The following is a 21,040-nucleotide window of genomic DNA, read 5'->3' as shown; positions in this document are numbered from 1 at the left end:
GCTTATTATATTTCTGTGGCTCAATTCATAATACGATTCCAGGCCTTTGTTCACACTACTTAGTCTGCTCCCCAGTAGACGGGGGAAAGGCCTTTCTACACAAAAAGAGCAATTATTTATTTATTTATTTTATTTATTTTTAATATTTATAGAGCGCTGCATATACCCGTGGGCGTCTTGGCGCTGATAAATCATTTGTTTGAGTAAGAAAAGTGAGGTTAGGAACCAGATGATTAAGGCGGACTGTAAAGGGTGATATGATTATTGAGTGAACAGCCAGGTTTTCAGGAGTTTACGGAACTGAAGGAGGGTGGTACTTTGCCTGATGTTGAGAGGCAGGGTGTTCCAGAGTCTGGGGGCCGCCACCAAAAAGCGACGGTCTCCCCAGGTGACTGTTTTGGTGCGGGGGACGACCAGTTGATAGAGAGTGGCTGATCGTAAAGCTCTGGTGGGTTTGTAGTGTTGTAATTGGTCTTTTAGGAAGTGTGGTCCTTGATTGTTAACTGCTTTGTACACAATGCAGAGGGATTTAAAGTGAATTCTTTTTTGTACAGTGAGCCAGTGAAAATCCTTTATATTTTTGGAGATGGATTCAAACTTTGTCTTGCCAGAGAGCAGACGTGCCGCCGCGTTTTGTATCGTTTGGAGTTTTGTGATTACTCTAGTTTGAGCATTAAGAAATAGCCCATTGCAATAGTCCAAGGATGAGAGGACAAGGGCAGTGACTAGTGTCTTGATGGCAGAGTCAGGGAGAAAAGGACGTATTTTCCTGATCATTTTTAATTTCAGGTGTGCCGTAGACACTGTTTTGTTGGCGTGGTCCATGAAGATTAGACCGTCATCGAAGATGACTCCGAGGTTCCGGACCTTGGTGGTAGGAGTGGGAGGGGTACCGAAGGTCTCTGGCCACCAACTAGTTGGCCAGGCTGGTAAGAGAGGTCCAAAGATGAGTACCTCGGTTTTTTCCGAATTTAGCTTTAGGCAGTTGGTAGCCATCCATTCTCCTATATCCAGGAGCCCTTTCTTAAATTTTTCGGCTACTTGCTCTCCATTCCCTTTGATTGCCAACACTAGTTGGGTGTCGTCGGCGTAGGAGGTTAGGCTCATCCCATGCGCTTTGATGGTCTTAGCAAGGTCCGACACATAAATGTTAAAAAGTGTCGGACTCAGGGATGAGCCTTGAGGAACTCCACAGGGAGCAGAGAGTTGGGCCGATTGAAAGGGACCTAGAATGACAGCCTGCGTTCTTTTGGCAAGGAAGGACGCAATTAGGTCTTTGGCAGTGTGGCCGATGCCACATCCCTGGACACGGTCGACCAAGGTGTTGTGGTCGACCGTGTCGAAGGCCGCCGATAAATCTAGCAGAACCAGGATGGCAGTGCCACCCTGGTCCCTGATTACCCTGATGTCATCGGCGGCTTTGATCAGGGCTGTCTCTGTGCCATGGTGTTTCCTGAACCCAAACTGCGTGCTGTCCAGAAGCTGATGTTTTTCTATAAATTCGGAAATCTGGATGTTCATGATTTTTTCAATTACCTTTGCCATGAAGGGGAGGCTAGCGATGGGGCGATAGTTTTTTACCTCACTTTTGTCCAGGGAGGGTTTTTTTAACAAGGGTTTTAATAAGGTAGGGGTCCGGGTAATTGCCTGACAAGAGAATCGAATTGCAAACCTGCGTGAGTGCCGGTATGATAGAGTCCATTACCGGTCGGAGTACGGAGAGAGGGCAGGGGTCCAAAGGTGATCCTGATTTAATAGTGGATAGTGTATTTTTTATTTGGTCAGGGGTGACCGGTTGAAAACTGAGGAACATATTAGCTGGGGAAGAGGTAATAGATGTGGTTGTACTTAGAGGTGATTTGGTGGAAAAAGCCTGGTAGATATCATCTACTTTGGTGAAAAAAAAGGAGGCGAGAGAGTCACACAGAAGTTGCGACGGAGGGGGAGTGAGGTCGGGGGAATTACCTGATAGTGCTTTAGTGATTTAAAAAAGTTGTTTGCTAGAATTCTTAGCTTTCTCAATTTGATCACTGTAGTACTCTTTTTTAGCTTTCGCTATCATGGCTTTGTAAAGTGCCAGGGCTTCCTTGTAGACTAGTTTACTGGCTGTGTCATAGTCTTTTCTCCAGGTTCTTTCCTTGCTACGATTAATCTGTTTTTGTGCCCTTAGTTTTTCATTGTACCAGGGGGCAGTAGGTTTGGATCTGTTTTTGGAGTGTTCTTTGGAAGGGGCTGATTGGTTTGTAGCCTGGCCCAGCCAGTCGTAGAATTGCTGGAGAGCTAAGTTGGGATCTGAGGCAAACGTGGGACGGGTTTGTTCCAGTATAAGTTGCAGCTCATCGTGATTTATGTTTTTCCAATCTTTAAAAGAATGTTTGGGCATGGGACATGGATTGGTACTGCAATGATTATTAATGGATATGTTTGCAAAAATTACAAAGTGGTCAGTCCAAGGCATAGGCAAGATGTTGGTAATTTGCAGGCCTTCTAGGTTGGAAAAGATGGGGTCCAGGATGTGGCCCGCTTGATGTGTGGAGGACGTAACAAATTGTCTTAGCCCTAGGGTTTCTAAATCGGAGATGAGAGCAGCAGAGTCAGTAAGGTGACCTTGATCTAAGTGAAAGTTCTGGTCGCCTAGAACCGTAAAAGTGCTTTCCGTGGCTACGGATTCCATCATGGTGTTAATGCTGGATAGGAAGGCCGTCTTGGATCCTGGAGGGCGATATATTAGTATTCCCTTAAAATTAAACAAAGGGGAAACGTTGATGGCAAATTGCATGGCCTCACAGGAGGTTAATGGAATGGAGGTCGTTCTGACGGGATACAGATCTCTAGCAATTATGGCCAGCCCGCCCCCTCTTTGTTTGGGCCTATCCTGACAGTAAGCTTTATATCCCTCTGGGACTGCGATGACTAGGTCTGGCTGTGAGGTGTCATCAGTCCAAGTTTCGGTAATAAACAGTACATCTAATTTAAAGTCAGTTATAAGATCATAGATTTCCTGCCTGTGCTTACCGAGTGAGCGCGCATTTATAAGGGCTATAGAAATGGCAGCTCCCCCCTCCTGTTTTGTTATAGTGCCTTTAATGTTAGAGAGTGAAAGTGGAATAGTGTCATAACAGTGGGGACAGAAGGTGGCGGAATCCTTGTGGATCTCTAAAGGATTGATGTTTAAGCAATTGGCCATGATAGGTGGCCGAAGCGCAAGTAGGCCTTGGCTGGAGTACTTCCTAATGGCTCCAGACGATTTTTGGGCAGGGGTTATGGCCCTGGGCCCGGTCCCGGCGCGGACGGGCGCAGACGGGCTTGCCTCTGGCGCGCCTCCGGCGCGCCGCTGGCGCGCCCGCTGCGCCCGCCCGCTGCGCGGACGGGAAGATATGATGCTTTTATGCATGGGGGAAGAGGGAGGGCGTGAGGTTTCGAAGCACTGCACCGCCACCCTTCCCTCACTCAAGATGTCTGCTGAGGTGGGTGGGGTGATGTGTCAGCGCGTGGGAGCAAGCGCTGTAAACCTACGAAGCCTGTCTGCAGCCTCGGGGCGACGCTGATCTCGCACCGAGGTGAGGGCTGTGCAAATAAAATCAGGCTGGTTAAAATATCTACAGATTTGTAAAAACGCTAATAGTGTTCAGTAGCGCGTATAATCAGACAAAAGAGTAAAGCAAGGCGCCCCCGGCTTTCCGCCTCAGGGGAGAGTGTGAAACGAAATGATTTTACCAGCGAGGGTGATCTCCTGACCCTTAAGTAATCTGGGAGGGCGGGAGGTTTCGAAGCACTGCACCGCCACCCTTCCCTCACTCAAGATGTCTGCTGAGGTGGGTGGGGTGATGTGTTAGCGCGTGGGAGCAAGCGCTGTAAACCTACGAAGCCTGTCTGCAGCCTCGGGGCGACGCTGATCTCGCACCGAGGTGAGGGCTGTGCAAATAAAATCGGGCTGGATAAAATATCTACAGATTTGTAAAAACGCTAATAGTATTCAGTAGCGCGTATAATCAGACAAAAGAGTAAAGCAAGGCGCCCCCGGCTTTCCGCCTCAGGGGAGAGTGTGAAACGAAATGATTTTGTAGTGATTTTGTAGTGATTCGCTCAGTTCCTAGGAGGAAATGAGTGGGGAGGGAAGTATGCATCTCATAATTAGCTTGTCACATTGCACAAGGGTGGGACAGTTCAGGCACATCAGAACAAAGGATGAAAGCCATACCCCTAGAGCCAACACAGGCCTTTGAAGTTTTTTTGGGAAAGGTTCAGGCAGTGATACCGGCTAGGGGTGGAGATGAGGTACTCAGTGGAGCTCTCTCCAGAGAAAAAATCAAGTTGCTATGGTAGATTGTCCTAAAATTCTGAGCAGGAGAGTGGGGCAGGGTGAATGGACGATGTGGCATCATAGGATTGGCCAGCGGTGCTTGGCATCTAGAACTTTCCATTCTAATGTAAAAAGCCCTGCTCAAGGGATAGACAGGTGACAAGACCCTGAACGTGGGAGATGACAATGGAGAAAGAATAACCAGCTGGAAAGAGAAGCCACCTGATGACCAGCAAAGAAGGACTAAAGACTTTGTCGTCAGCTGACCCCCAGGACTGAGATGTATCTCTCCAGGACAGTGGCAATGGCCCCATTATGCCCCTTGAGGACCAGTTTGGGTAAACACCTCGACTCCATTGCCCCAGGATGTTTTGCAAGATGGCCATGGAGCCTGGTGAGGGCATGCAGGAGGGAGTTGTGTCAGCTGGCTGAAGAGGGACTGCACAAAATACCCCCACCAGCAAGAGGTGAGCACCACTATTGAAAAAGCTCCTGGTGGCTAGAGCTTGACACCAAGAGCAAACTAGCCCAAGATGGAGAATATCAGCCCAAAGGGTCACCCTGAGTTAGGTATCTTTATAGATCTACTATTTTAAAAATACTAAAAGGTAAAATCAAGTATGTGGTGCTCCACTGCTATGTCTGAGTAATACCCCTGGAATGAGTCTGTGCCCCAGGGTCAGCAAATTGGGGTTTGACTTCACTCCTCTGGGTAGGAGATGCATGTGGACCCCTGCCCCAAAATCCGTATCGCCTCTGGAGACCCTCATCTCCCCAGGGGGCCAGCATATTAAATGTTGGCCTCTGGGCCAGAACCCCTTCCCTAAGGCCCAGAACAACAGGCTCCAACAATTGGATCACCACTGCCCTCTTCCAACGACTGCTGAGGAGACTAGATTCCCAGGAGTGATGAGGACTGTCTCCTCCATCTCCATGTCCATGGGGGGTGGGTCCCAGAGCTATGGCTTCACACGAGTGAGCAGCATGAGGACTGTGCTCCCCCACCTTTTGCTGAAGCATAAGTAGGTGGGGAAGATCAAGCAGCAGGCTCAGCAGCTTGGGAGTGGACTCCCCATGCTGCTTTTGTTAAAAATGAAAGAAACCAATGAAGGCCAATAGGTGTGCCGGGTGTACCAGCACACTCAGAATTGTTATTTTTAAATGTGGCATACTGTGAAGCAGTGATACAAAAAGCCAATCGTTTAATATTCACAACAGTCTGCTGAGGAGCACCCCATAATGCTTTTCAAGGTATATTTACATGTTCCTTTCTGCTCATGGTAGCCTAAAAGAGGGGCACCATCATCATAATTTGTAAGAGTTGTGGGGGGCTGCATGGAGTGCATCAGCCTCCCTGAACGAGTTTGGCAAAAACTGAGCATATCTCCCCACGGGGCTAGCAAGCATGTCCCACCTCGAGGTTAACATCATTTTTAAGCAGCCCCAGAGCTGTGGCTTTTGTTTGCTATTCGGCTCTGGAGTGCAGGGATCTTTAGTGGCTGCTCCTATGGCTACGCTATGTGGCCGGAAGAGTGTTAAAAAAATACAATAATATACATGTTTGCGATTGCCTTAAATACAAATGCTTTGTTAATAATTTCATTATTGAACATTGCAATGCTTATAATGGTTGCCTATGAATATAGTTATGGGTTCTATTGCTTTTTATGGTGGTACATTGCTACAGTATAACATGTGCTTATTGTTAGTACTGTGATGACACCCTGTCAAAGCCAAGAGACCTGCTTTATATATTAATATGACACCCTGACAAAGTCAGCAGGCCTGCTTTACATATAATGTGGTGACCCCTTAACAAAGTCATTAGTTCTGCCTTATAAATAAAGACATCACCTTACAGAGTGAGCGAGAGATATACCCCGTCAATTCACATAAAAATCTGTTAGATAATAATTTGTCTTCATAAAGATAAGTTTAATTATTTTCACAGGTGTAGACCAACGGAAAGAAAGAGTTGATGTACAAAAAGGAAGAGCTGTTTCCTTGTAAGCTTTTCTTTAACAGTTTCTGACAATTTGGTTGGTGAACAAGATACAATTGTTACAAAATATTGTTTTCAAATTCCGTTCAAAGTAGATAAGTTCAGTGATGATGGAGAACAGCCAACACATGTTTTGTCACAGATGTCACTTTTTCAAGGCGGTGTAGTAATACAATAAAGTAGATGGCAACCATACTTTAAGTATCAATTGGTCTTAGATCAGAAGATGCTTAATGTATTGTCCAACCTAAAGTAAGTGTTAATGTAGACAGATTCTATACCAAATGGAGACCCCCTCCCCCCAAAAAAAGAAAAAGTGTTTGAAGAAATTATGTGTCAGCAATATTTGGGGTGATTGCATGTTCAGGGTAATGTTTAGTAATATGCAAAGAACTGATAATAAATTGTCCTTATATAATTGCATGTGGGCTAAGAATAGTAAATGAAATGTGAGAAAAGATATTACACCAGCTGTGAAAAATCAAAAAAGTTCAAAACAATGTATCTACCTTCGAAACAGTAGTTTTGGAATAGCAAAAGTAGCAAACAAGGCGTGTATAGTAGCAGAAGATGGAAGTCGCCGAAAAGCTTCTTGATAAAAATATTAAATTATTGGGTCAAAGATAAGTGTCCTCTTATTGAAGGTCAAAGAAGGTAAATTGCCTTTGAAATAATAAACTTACATAAAAGTTAATACGGTAATGTTATCCCCAAAAGTAGAATTTTTCTAAGTGGATATGAAGTATCATAATTACTGCACTCAGAGTGATGCTTTCTCTCGTATAAGTGGGGTTATTAAGATTATGGGGCTCAGGATGCAATTGCGGTGAAATGTGCTATGAGGGTGTCATGAAAAGTATTTCTATCCAACTAAGATATATGTGTGTGTGTGTAATTTAATGCATAGTATTTAGTCAGGTGTTTGTAATATAATGCACTTCTACTTTTTAAAAGAAAGAGAATTGACCAGTAAATAATGCATTGAATGTTGTGTGCCAGAGAACTGGAATTACTAGCCCAAACCAACTCTACTGAGTAGGCCATGCACTTCTCTGCTTCGCTACTCTAACACATTCAAGTGCTACAATAGGGTACTTAGTTCCCAGTAAAAAGACAATCTGAGTCTTATTAGTTATGCAGGATTCACATCCTTTGCACCTAATAACCCAATTTCTCACACTACTTAAATTTAACTCCACGCATAAGTGCAGCTACAACATAAAATTTGAATTTGTACATTAATAAAATGTAATGCTTTGTCTAGCAGGCACATAATCATCCAATAACTTATCTGCCTGTAGTAAATGCCAGTGCCTCCACAGACACTTACAGTATCTATATGACGCCCATCTATAATCCATAGTAGGGCAAACCTGTTACCATTTATTTCTCATAATAGTACACAGTACAATAGGGTTTGCTTCCGGTCTACTCCCATCATCCTGTTTCTCGCTGACTTGATAACCTGTATGTTGTAACTCCTTTTAAAGAATCTAGTCTCCATTTCCTGTAAACACTTTTGAAACGTGTGTTCCTGACTTCAGTTACACTTTGCCCGCATCATCCCACCAAAAAGATATTGCATTGATTTGACAGTTAGGGTGTGAGCTAGAGGCATGGAGGGTTGCATTTCAATCTGTTGGATAAATGATACACAAGTTTCCTCCATGTGTTGGCCATTGGCCCTTAAGCAGGGCTCCGATATCCTCTGACACAGGGTGACCTTATTACAAAGTGTATGTATATTTGGACTTGTAAGTTACACTATTGTTCTATTCCAGCCCTGGGGAAGTCATGGGGTGAATTTCCCAATGCCGAAACACATGTTGGCTGGCTGTGGGCACTAAACAATAGAGAAAGGACATGAGGAATACATGGACTTCCGGCTTAATTATACTATTGTAGTTTGAATAGTTTGGATGTACTTTGAGGTTTGTTACAATTGTTGTAGCCGTGTAGGTTTTGGGGAAGTGGGGTTGACATCCCTCCTCTTTAAGCATCGCCAGTACATTGAATCTGTGTTAAAATATGTGTGCACTGTGCATGAGCACAATGTTTCCTAATTCGCCTCCATCTGCAACTAATTAGGAAAGTCGAGCACTCAATTCAATTCAAAAACTTTATTCAATCATTTTAAAAACAATCATAAAAGCACAAGAATACACATCAATACACATTAAAAAATACAGTGATAATAAAAACTGGTACATGGGGAGGAGGCAGGTGGGCATACGCAGCATATTACGGAAAGCACTAGACCCAATTTAGCTACTGAATTCCATACTTTTCCTTGCCGAAATACATTTAAGAATAAATGTCGCTGTAAAAAAACACACCCCATGATCCTCAAGAACAGATAAAAACTTCATAGGGGCTTCAACAGTTCTCACGGAATGCTCTTAAAAAGGGGTTTACAGTACGGAGATGCAGATAGAGTGGGCAAATAAGCAAAAAGTGTACAGTGCTCTGCTTGAAGATCCCATTACAGGGACAGGGCGTAGTCGTAGACTTTTTTATCTTGGGAAAAGCCACCAGCTTATGAACCATACCTAGACGCAATCTAGTAAGCACATACTGGTGGGAAGGCCAGGTAACAATTTTAAGATATTTACTAAAGCCATATGTTAGAATGTTATTAAAATAGAATTGGTGAGTAACAAAATGGCTACTGGCTTCACTACGCTCTTTAGTCTTGGCTCCCAAGTAGATACGTTTGAGGACCTACTTCGAGAGCTCAATGGCACATTCAGGGTCTAGGGAAACATCCTTACAGAACACATCTCTATATGAGGTAATAACATAGTTGAGCCATGGGATCTTATCACGTTTCTTTAAAAGAAGGCAGTCATTGATAATTCTTTTGGTAAAGCCAGTTTCCTCCTTGGCCCAGATAGATCTCCAGGACATTAAGGGCCTTAATCCTTTCAAATCAGTCAGAAAAGCGAGCCCCACTTCATGATGAGCTAGCTCATTGGATGCTGAAGTGGGTAGATAGAGAAGCCTTTTTAGAAAGTCGTTTTCCGCCACTTGAAGTTGTCCATGGCGACAATGACCCCAGACCCCCGAACCGTAAAGTGCCATTGGTACGCATCTATGTCGGTAAATATAGAGCATATCATAGATACGACGACTACCTAGTTTTTGTGCAAATTTAAATACTCCGTGTGCACCGTTACCCATTTTGGCCTCGTGTTCGATATCTCCTGTGCCCATGCCCCATTACTGCTGAAGGTAATTTCTAGGTAGCAGAACGTATCTACAACCTCAATTTTTTGATCGGTAAGATAAAACGGCCTTAGCCTCCTCACCTTCTTGCCACATGCCATAATGAAAGTCTTTGAATTGTTAATTTTGAGTTTCCTCCCCTTTATAAAATCACAGAACCTATTCATTAATTTCTGCAAACCCACCGGTGTCCGGTACAATAAAACTGTATCATCTGCATAAAGCAGAACAAGGGTCGCCTGGCCCTCAACAACTGGAGCATCGGCCTTAACAGTTTTTAGGTCAGAGTCCATAGCGTTTACAAAAAGGGAGAAAAGGAGGGGGGCAAGGACACATCCTTGTCTAATACCAGATTTAACTTTAATGTTACTAGTACATTCCCCTGCCTGTCCGAATCGTATCCGGGCAGACAGTTTACTGTACAATCTGGCTATGAAATAAATAATAGGCGCGGGGACCCCCATGTCCAATAAAGTGGACCATAGCAAGGCATGGTCCACCTGATCAAACGCACTAGATAGATCAGCGAAACAAAGGAACAGTGACCCCTGCTTAACAGCAGTGTATTTACCAATTAATAAATCCAAGTTGATACACTGTTCGATAGTGCCAAGTCCCTTGCGGAACCCATATTGTGAATCCGCAAGGATACCATTGGCCTCTGCCCACTCCTCTAACCGCAACAGGAGGACCCTACTCATGATTTTCTGGGATGAGTCAAGGAGGGAGATGGGGCAGTAGTTTTTGGCCTCGCCCCGATCGCCCTTCTTGTAGATAGGTATAATTATAGACTCTCCCCACGTGGGTGGGGTGTTTTCCACAACTGCTGCATTAAAGACCTGTGTCAAAAGGGGGCTCCATAACATCAGATATGATTTGTAAAGGTCAACCGGTACCCCGTCGGGTCCGGGGGCCTTCCCTCCCTTGCTTTTCCGAATAGCATCGTCTACCTCCAATGTTGTAATAATAAGTGCGATTTTATACTCCGGGTCTGAGCCCCTAAGACATCCAGTTTCATCCCTGCCAGGGTTAAAGATACCAGAAAAATGCTGGACCCAACTCTCCTCGCTGACCTGAGCGGACAGTACAGGGAATTCCTCTTTTTGGAGAAAAGGGCTATTTACAATACTCCCAAATAGCTTGCTATCCTGAAGATCTACCACTTTGGACAAGTGGTCCCAAGCTTCCTCCTTTAGTTCTTGCTTCCTACAATTTAGATTAAATGTATAGGCTGCCCTGAGTGTTTTGACTGCTTCCTTATCCCTAGGGCGACTCGAGAGGGCTTTCTTTAATTCCTGTAGGGATTTAGTGCATACCCCATTGAACCAACCCAAATGCTTATTCGTGTTTCTGGCCCTGATATTCGTTAGGACCCTAAGAATTATAGAATTTAGTTTCTCAAAGTCTGCTAGTATACCGATTGCGTTGGCATTGGTATCTAGACAGCTCTACAACACCTCAATACTAGCAGCCACAATTTTAGTCTGCAGCTGTTCAGAGTTATCTCCGCACCATTTAATCCTGGTGCCATTCGGTCTACAGGGTATTAGGTCTACCACTGCCCTATGAGCAAAATCAACCTTCCTCCCCCAGACTAACGTGGTCATAGAAATACCATTATGGTCACTTAAACCCAGCTCAACAACCTCCGGGATGAACAGAAGGGACCAATGTGGGTCGACACCAACAAATGATCAATAGTGCTGCCAGAATTACTCCCCACAAAGGTCGGGACCGTGTTACCCTCCTGGTCACGTCCCGGCTGGAGAATTGTTACATCTAATTTCAGCATAAGGGAGTTAAGAGACTCTCCGTAAGGGTTATGTATAAAATGAGCTTGATCCCTTCCAGCATCCCCATCAAAGCCACAAACACTCGTAAAGGAGAAGGGGCATGTTACAAGGTTGAAATCCCCTACCCAAATGATATCGAAGAGAACTGGATTGGCCCTGCAAATTTGGTCGACTACAGACTCCACCTCATTAACAAATGTAGGACACGAGGAGTCAAACAAATTATTATAAAAATTAATTAGAAGAATGTTACGGCCCCCACTATGCTGTAGCCAGAGTACCTGTGAGTGGAAACCGACAGTCTTATGGAATTTGACCCGGACAGGAAAGTTCACGGCCAGAAGGACCACCAGAGCTCCCTTAGCCCTACCCATGGCGGAGTTCTGCGCCGGGCAGTTATAGGACACAAATCCATCAAAGGAGATCTCTTCAGTGGACCAGGTCTCCTGGAGACAAAGTAAATCGTAATTAGAGACATACTCCCTCCAGCCCAATGACTCTTCCTTGTTCCGCCAGCAGGCAATATTGCAGCTCAATAGTTTATACCCCTGGACATTCTGAATAACCTTTGCTCCATCAAGAAAGTCATCTTCCACTCCTTTTAGAGGTGAGTCCGGGTTAGAACAGTAGGTAGACAATACAGCTTGGTGCCCATGGTTGGAAAACGCAGAGACAGTACAGTCCAAGTGAATGTTTGCTATTGAAAAGGCAGTGACCATAGGCAGGGGTACAACAGGGTCTTGCTCTGGAAAGTCTGTACTAATAGACAATTGTTTTTTGGACGAGTCCAGGATATCTACCACTGAGGGTGTGGGGGTAACAGAGGGTAGTCAGTCCACAGCATCCAGGCAGCTAAAGCGATTATAGTCGCAAAAGGATGCCCGGGATTGCATAGGGGCAGGTCTCATATCAAATCTTCTATTTCTACCCCCATGCTCTACCCTTGTCCATTCGTCCACTTCTCTTCCTTGTGCTATATAGTTGAGGGGGAAGAAGAAAGTCAGGGGCAATGTCTGGATGGTGGAATCAAAAGACCTATTGAACCTGGCACAGATATGGGAGACAGTCCTGGGGTCTCTAAAATTGACTATTATACAGTCTCCTTCAATGGTCTTACGTGTCTTCCCCACCCAGGGCACCCTCCTTACCGCGATAATTTCATTACAGAGGTGGACAGGCAAAGGTCTATTCCAATTCAGCCATTTGACAACTTTGGATTTTAGGGAGCTATAGATTTCCCCCTCTCCCTCTTCTAAAACAGGGGCACCGGCCATAATCACAGTATATTGAATAGCTTCAGGTGGAAAATCTGGGATTCGGGATCTAATATTTCTATTTCCTTTATCTATTGTCGTTGGGGCTGCATTGGGTATGTCAGCATCCCCCCCGAGTATTACTATGACTGGGCAGAAGGGCTGGAATCTGTTTGGGAGGTTGTGGGTTGGATAGTCCTACATGCTGGTTAATCCCCCGACCCGGGTACACGGGAGGTATACTATTAAGATTAGACATTCTCCCATCCCCTAGGGGTAAACTCCCCCCGGCCTGGCATACAGGTGTTGGTACAAAAGCTGCAACAGACTTACCAATCGCACTAAGGTCAGCTGATTGAGCAGAATTTTTTTTCTCAATAGCTGCCAACCTTAGATCGATTTGTTCCATTTTGGCTTGCAAGGGTGATATAATAGATCTAAGAAGTACTGCAATGCTTTCCAAGGTAGGGACATTGACGGGCAGGGAACAAGGATAAGGGGCAGGGGGAGGCATAAATAAGGCACCCGCCCCATGTACAGACTCAGGGGGTGCCCCTATAGGTGAAACTAATTTGGGCCCATTATTTTGTCTCTTAGCTATTTTTGCCTTATTCCCTTCTTTTTTTATTATATGCCCGTTTCCTTTTAGGGAGGGCTCCGTCCTTTACCCCATGGGACGGCGGACTGTTGTCTGTGATTGCAGGCTCGGATTGTATGGGCACAGGATTACCAAGAACTAAACTGATTTCAGGTAGAATTTCATTATTTAAAACATCTAAGTCCTGGGAGTCATTTGTCTCCACCCCGGGTGGAATATTAAGTTCACTTGTACGGGGTTCAGATGTGTTGGCTTGGCCAGACCGTTCAGGAGTTTTAGCTAAGGCCATTGCTCCAAGGGAAGATCTCTTATTAGCCGGCATTTCCAGAGACATTCGCTTTTCCAAAACGGAAATTTCTGTATTAATTATGGAATTGGCTCTAGTTAAAAATGTCTCCATTCCTCCCACAATGGAGCCCCCAACAGATGATACTTTGCTTCTTAATTCCCGGCCAGACATAATTCACAGTCAAAGGCATATAATTATATACTTTCAGGAGAAAAATAAAAGCCAAGAGGGGTGGCCCGGCCCGACCTAGATCGGTCCGAACGGTCAAAACGGTCAAAACGGTCCCGCCCTTGTCCCAGGCTTCTCCCGGGACGCTCCCACGCGCTCCCGCCCAGCGGAAGTACTGGCGTGTAGAAATAGGATGGGTGGGGGTCGGGGCTTGCAGGGAGAGCGGCCCAGGTGTTCTCAATCGGGCTATCAGGGACTCCTGAGAGATGGAGTCCCTGAACACACTACTCGCAGCCCTGCAGCGCCGACCACGCACCCCACAGCAGAGTTTATTTCCCAATCCTTTCTCCTCTGGCGCAGGCTCAACCCGGGACTACGATGCGGGACCCGCGGAGCAGGTGCGGCAAGAAGTTGGGCGAAGCAGCAGCAACCCAAGCGCCCACGAACAGGTATGCAGTGATAAAGTCCCAGGGAGTGAATGCAGGTGATGCTATTTAGGTCCGTAGGTGGGGGGCAGGGCTTGCAGGGAGAGCGGCCCAGGTGTTCTCAATCGGGCTATCAGGGACTCCTGGGAGATGGAGTCCCTGAACACACTACTGCAGCCCTGCAGCGCCGACCACGCACCCCACAGCAGAGTTTATTTCCCAATCCTTTCTCCTCTGGCGCAGGCTCAACCCGGGACCACGATGCGGGACCCGCGGAGCGGGTCCGGCGAGAAGTTGGGCGAAACAGCAGCAACCCAAGCGCCCACGAACAGGTATGCAGTGATAAAGTCGAGCATTCAAATATTTGTTTTATTGTTGGTTACAAGGCACTGCCTTGCTTACATCTACACATAATCAATGGTTAAAGTCCAAATGAAAGTAGCAGTAGTGGAACTGTGACCAATGTGATGCATGGTCACTTGTCATCTATTACGCCAATATTTTGACATTTTGTTTGCACTTTGCCTTCTAGGATCTGTAAATTCACTTTTAACTGTAAGTATGGACTCAAAAAGTCCAGCATGCAAAGTGCTTGTGCATAAAAAGTCAAGCCTGGATGATGATGATGGTAAGGGGCTGCAAAGGGAATGATGGGGACAGATGATTGTATAGTCAAAATCTTTGGTGGCTGATGTAAAGGTTGGGTGAGGAGGGGAGCTGGTTTCCCTCAGCAGAAGGGGTAGGATAAGAGAAATTGATCGTAAAAGGATAAAGGAAATTTCAAGATAAGATGTGCAAAAACCGACTCACTGGGAGAGGCCAAGCCCTGTGTGGCTCTGCATCCACACACTCCTTTTTCATGATATGTGTAAATAAATCCATACTAACAGGGTAACACTAAATAGCACCTCTTCATTCCAGTAAGAATAATGAATATTCCTTTATCTTTTAAGTTATGGCGTGTGCTCTCTTATCTTATGTAACGTTGAATGAACGTAGCAGAGCGCAACCATTCATTCCCGAAGGGGTTTCTCGGTCTCTGTTTTTAATTACCATAATTACAAGTCATAAACGGCTCTTTAAAACATTAAAGGCTGCTTCTAAACGGGTTGCCTTCTTGCAAGCCAGCAGTCTCTCTGAAATGTCTACCCTCTGCTGTTAATTCGGAGCCAGGGTGTTACTCATTAAAGAATGTGACTCTTGGGTGACGGGTGGTTGCGGGGCTGACTCGGGGAGTGTTTTCTGCAAGTGGCCAGCCAGAGGCCAGCCCATGACACGTTTTATGGATTGACAACTATGCTGAATGCCGGAACGCTCGCGCGCTGGAATGCTTCCTAAATGAACATGAAAGCCAATCCGCGCGCGTGGAATGTTGTCAGGAGCACACGACATGCATGTTCGTGAGGCCGAGTACACGAATGCAATGCAGTCCAGGTTGTCTTTCTGAAGGGTAAATAGATTAACCAATCAGAAGGGAGATCGGACACTAAAAAGTTAAAAACGCACGATGTCGCGGTACCTACCATTAGAAAATAATACCCTTTAGAGATTTTACTAAAGAACACAGTCTGTATCTTAGTTATCTATGACCGAGAATGTAAATATACATGGTAAACAAACACATCTGAAGTATATAAGCAAACGGGGGCTAGGACAAGCTTTTAAAAGGAGCAGCCCTGCCTTTCTAATTGTTAGTTGCCAGCGCTAATTGACCGGGCTGTGCACTCAAGTGGTCGCCAGCTGTGCTCGTTTCCACTGACGGAGACTCACTTCTGTGTGTTTCTCTTGTCGTAAAGTACTTCTCGGCATCGTTCAGCTTTGCACACGATGGGAACATTTTCCAGCCGTCCAGCCTTTTATGTACTCTTTAGAATTAAGGCGTTGCCTTTATAAATACATATAAAGGAAATAAGGGGGTGCCTGTGTATATCTCTCTAATTGCAGGGCAGGCTGCTTGAAAGCACAGCTCACCCAGAGTAAGCCCAGACTTATTTTGTGGCGAGGGCCGTGAAATGTACAGAATAAGCGTGCACTTCAAAAGACAGGCTGTAGCGCTTAGTGGCGTCACTCGTACACCTGCATTTGGCGAGCATACATGGAAAAAATGGAATAGGCACTCAAAACACTACTAGAACAACAGACAACACGCATTCAGCTTTGAACACATGCTAGTGGCACAATAAAAATACCCCCCCCCCCCCAGGTGGCGAGCCCACCCCCGAGTCACCCATATCTCACAGCTATTCGTTGACCTTGGCCTCAATGCCCCGACCCTTCATGGGTCGTTGGGCCCCTCCCTTGGCCCAGGGGCTTGGATTACTCCCCTGATGCGGGCAATATATACTGATGAGAGGTGGTGTATGAGATAAAACAGTTTAAGCTGGGGGCATGGTGAACTTTATCCTGTCAGTATAAAGGAACTTTCGTTTACAGCCTCCAATCCACTAAACAGGCGCAAAGCAAGCTGGCAGCTCTCTGCAAACTCTCCCTGTCAATCAATCAATAACAAGCACCCAATGCAATCCTTCGGAGGAAAAATCAACCATCAAAGAAAAAGTTTCGTCGGTGGTTCTTTTGAAGGGCTGAGAAATAATTAGCCTGCCCACGGCTCCTGTAGCGCCCTCCTCTTACCTTGCTGACTGTGTGCTGCTTCTAGGCGCATCATCACCAAGATCCAGAGACAGAAATAGGATTTCATTGGAACACGAAGTAGCATTGTGAGCCAGTGCTTGGAAGAGACTTCTTTCTGTTGTTGTGCTTGCTTGATTTACGCCCCTGTTCTTCTTGCACGTGCAACCGGACCAAAACAACCGTGCGCGTACAGCTGTGGTGCAGAGGGGCAGCTGGTCGGGACGGATCCGAGCAGAGACTGCTCAACAGCTCCCTCCTGCAGAGCTGTGGCAGAAGCTGCAGCGCGCCGGCAGATGCTGCCAAGAAGCACGTCCAGCAGGCAGCCAGCGCTGCAAGCACGGGGTCCGGCTACACCCCCCTGTGACCATTGGCTGATGGGGACAAGAGAGGCATCGCTGGCCCCCTCCTCTCCACAAGGCAAGACGTCCCCACCGACCTCCCATTAGTAAAGTGCCTTCAGTGGTGCAGCAGTGCTATTGATGGGCCGCAGTTCCCATGTCGGTCAGAAAACAGCCATTCACCGCGGTTAATAACCAGGCGCCTTGCCAATTCTTAAATCACATGTTGTTGTAATTAGGAAAAAATCGAGCATTTTTCTTCATTTTTTTCAAGCATATCCTATCTTTCCTGTGTTCTCACAGTTGTGCTTTTCACTCCTTAACAACCACGGTCATGCGTCCTTATTGAATGCACTTGCTCTGTTTTTCCCACAGTTAATTTCACATTCGTTTTTTTTAAACCAAAACTCCTTAACTTGTTCGCTCGTTGGCATTTTCAATCGGTGTGCCCCCCCCATGATTTGTTCTAGAGATTTCTCATTTTCACACTGGAGTTGAAACGATAATTCCACATGCCCACCCTCATATTTATACGAAGGGCTGGTAAGATTGTACCTGTGTAAAGGTGCACGAGATAGTAGCAGCCGTAGCACATTTTGCATTATTTCTGCACAAAAAAGAGTTGCAATCTTGTGACGTCTTCCCCACCTGTATTTTTCGTAAGGTGTGGATGTGCTCTATCTGCACTTGAAAAGAAGAGGTGTGGCATGGGGAGGCACATCCCGTTTAATAAACCCACTCCTCGCAACTTTAGGGTGTGCCTTGTCAACGTCAATACTAGCGAAGGACGTTTGAGAATTCAAAATTTGCAAGCATACGTGACAAGAATTTTCAATTCTATTAAGGACAAGGAGGCGAGGATTATGCTATCTCATTTCTTTATTGAAATGCCCAGCAGCCAATAAAACAAGTAAAAAACAAAAACCACAATACCCATGAACACTTGGGTAACAACCATAGAGTCTGTCGTATATAAGGCCATGTAGAACGTCACACTTCCTCTTTCTTTGGTGAGAAAAAATTGTTCAAGTAAACCAGGAAACAACATGGAAAGTCAATCACGGAAAAAACACTATCTCCAATCCAGGAATGTCAAGGAAAGTCCATAATGCCAATGCCAGAAGAAGACAGGAACTACAATCCTCAAAGGAGCAGGCAGGAAAACCCAGGCCGCAATGAAGAGTCGTCATTTGGGATCAGATCCTGAAAAGAGACACAGAGCCGTAATACACATTCCGTGTAACATGAGCATAAAAGAAGGGTGGGTAGAAAGACAAGGCAAATGCATCATCTCAACAGCAAGGAACTTTTGAACATGTGTACAGTAACAATAATGTATACAACAACGGGTGGGATAATCCTTGCCTCCTTGTCCTTAATAGAATTGAAAATTCTTGTCACGTATGTTTGCAAATTTTGAATTCTATTTCAGGACAGGAGACTCCGATTTATGTTTGTTTAAAGCTGATCCACCACAACAGAGCAACATTATCAATAGGCTTAAAATAAAAGGTTTTAAAAACAGAATCAGAGGACCAATCAGCGGCCTTCATATTATCAAACAAAGTGACACCCATCGACAAAGATTTAGAAGCCATAGCCCCTCGAGCAGAATGCGCCCCAAACACAGACACATCAATTCCAGCTTCCGCCATGAGCCAACGTACCCACCGAGCCAAAGTAGCCGGGGTAACAGGGCGAAAAGGCTTCTGCAAAGCAATCAACAACTGACCTTGCATATCGGAACGAAAAGAGGAAGTACTTACTTCGTAATCCTTGAGACATCGGACGACAAAAAGGTGGGGATGAGCGGGGAAAGACGGATAAGATATGAACGCAGTATTGGTCTTGGTACGCCGAGAGAGGCGAAACGTGACTCCCTCAGGAGTAAAACTGCGCCCGGCCAGATCTAAAGCACAGACATCAGACACCCGCTTGCAGGAAACCAGACACAACAACATAGTCAGTTTGGCTGACAGCTGTTTACGGGATAGCAAAGAATTGACCGGCCAGGCGTCCAGAAAACGCAACACAACCGACACGTCCCATAAAGAAACGTACTTAGGACGCAGAGGATTCGCAAGGCGGACACCCTTGAGCAATTTAGCAACTAAAGGATGTTCACCCGCCGGTTTACCATCCACATGGAGGTGGCCCGCAGAGATAGCAGAACGGAAATTGTTCACCGTGCGATATGCCAAACCAGACGAAGCAAGCGAGGCCAAAAAGTTAACCATCACAGAAACATCTGCCGATGCTGGATCAACTTTCTGTTGAACACACCAGTCGCACCAACGCTGCCAAGAGCCCCTGTAGTGTTTGTGGGTACCTGGAGACCAGGCGTCACTGATGAATCTGGAAGCGTCTGCAGAAAGGCCCAGGACCGACCAGCATTCCCCGAAATCCGCCACGCCATTAGAAGAAGGGAGCCTGACAGAATCAGGGGATGCGGATTCTAAAGAGGATCTAGCAGGAGATTCCACTTCTGGGGAAGAAGGAACGGCATCGCACAAGCCATCTCCAGGAGAACCGGGTGCCACGCTTGAGCTCTCCACAGAGGAGCAATCAAGATCAGCTCCGCTTGGTAGCGCTTCGTGTAAGCCAGAACCCTGGGGATCATCATGAATGGGGGAAAGGCATAACACAGAGACGCTGGTCACGGCTGGAGAAAGGCATCCGTAGCTAGGGCTTCCGGATCCGGCCTCCAACTGAAGAACAGCGGGAGCTGGGTGTTGAGACGGGAAGCAAACAGATCTATCTGACATTGTCCCCAAGTCCGAAGAATGCGACGGAATACTCGGGGATGGAGTCTCCAATCGCTGAAGTCCCTCAGGTGTCTCGAGTTCCAATCCGCAACGAGATTTACTGCGGCCGGGGAGATACTCTGCAATAACAGTGATCTTCTGTTGCAGACAAAAATGCCAAAAATCCTTGGCAATCTCCGCCAGTAACCTCGACCAAGTTCTCCCCAGTTTGTTGATATATAGGACTGCTGATACGTTGTCCATGCGGAGGAGTATACAGCAGTTGGATTGAAGGGGAGATAGGCAATGAATCGCAAAGGAGCCCACCAGGAGCTCCAGACAATTGATGTGGAGGGATAGTTCCTGGGGAGACCACCGACCCCCCGTCGAGACTGGACCGCAATGGGCCCCCCAGCCCCAATGGCTGGCATCCGATTCGATCACTACTTCAGGCGAGGATCCGAACAGGGCTCGACCATTCCAAGCTTCCATATGATCCAGCCACCATTGCATCTCCGACCTCGCCTCCTCCGAGAGAGGAATTTGATCCGAATATCGGAGACCGTTTTGGAGATGGCGAATTTTTAGGCGCTGCAAAGCCCTGTAATGCAGAGGGGCCGGAAAGATCGCCTGAAGGGAAGAAGCCAATAGACCGACAACTCGTGCTAACGATCTCAATGACACAGTCGGTCTCGCAATAACTGAAGTCAATTCTCTCTTTATATACCGAATCTTCTGATTGGGTTATAGAAGTTGACATGTAAGAGAGTTGACCCAGAAACCCAAAAAGTCTATCATCTGAGTCGGGCTCAACACAGATTTCTGAACGTTCACCAGAAAGCCCAGGGACTGTAAGAGGTCTATGGACCACTCCAGATGAGACATCAGTCTGAGCGGACAATCCGCCAGAAGGAGGATGTCGTCCAAGTAAATGATCAAACAAACACCCGACTGCGAAGAGACTCCACGACCGGCCTCAACAGCTTCGTGAAGCACCAAGGTGCCGATGAGAGGCCGAACGGGAGACCCTGATACTCGTACCAAGTCCCCTGCCAGTGGAACTGGAGGAAGCGGCGATGCGGATGGTAGATGGGAATGGACAAGTAAGCGTCCTTGAGATCGAGACAAACCATCCAGTCCTTCTCCTGCAAAAGATCCTGCAACAGATTGATCCCTTCCATCTTGAAGTGCCTGTAGACTACTCCTCCGTTGAACTCCTCGAGATTGAGCACTAACCTGGAGCCCCTCCCTTTTTCTCCACAAGGAAAACC

General features: G+C 46.2%; 1 protein-coding gene across 1 annotated transcript in view; it reads right to left on the bottom strand.

Moving 5' to 3' along the window:
* VWDE (von Willebrand factor D and EGF domains) overlaps nt 1–16,915 on the bottom strand; it is a 395,553-nt gene extending 378,638 nt beyond the window's left edge. Inside the window, exon 1 of the mRNA XM_086941980.1 lies at nt 16,688–16,915. Within this exon, the coding sequence (XP_086798106.1) occupies nt 16,688–16,772 (85 nt within the window). The 5' untranslated portion in view covers nt 16,773–16,915. The remainder of the gene's footprint in view (nt 1–16,687) is intronic.
* Between the last annotated feature and the right edge of the window lie 4,125 nt (nt 16,916–21,040).

The sequence above is a fragment of the Lissotriton vulgaris genome, chromosome 10, assembly GCF_964263255.1.
Source record: "Lissotriton vulgaris chromosome 10, aLisVul1.2, whole genome shotgun sequence".
In the NCBI taxonomy this organism is placed as follows: domain Eukaryota; kingdom Metazoa; phylum Chordata; class Amphibia; order Caudata; family Salamandridae; genus Lissotriton; species Lissotriton vulgaris.
The sequence above is the reverse complement of the archived record's forward strand: the minus strand, read 5'-3'. Positions and strand labels throughout refer to the sequence as shown.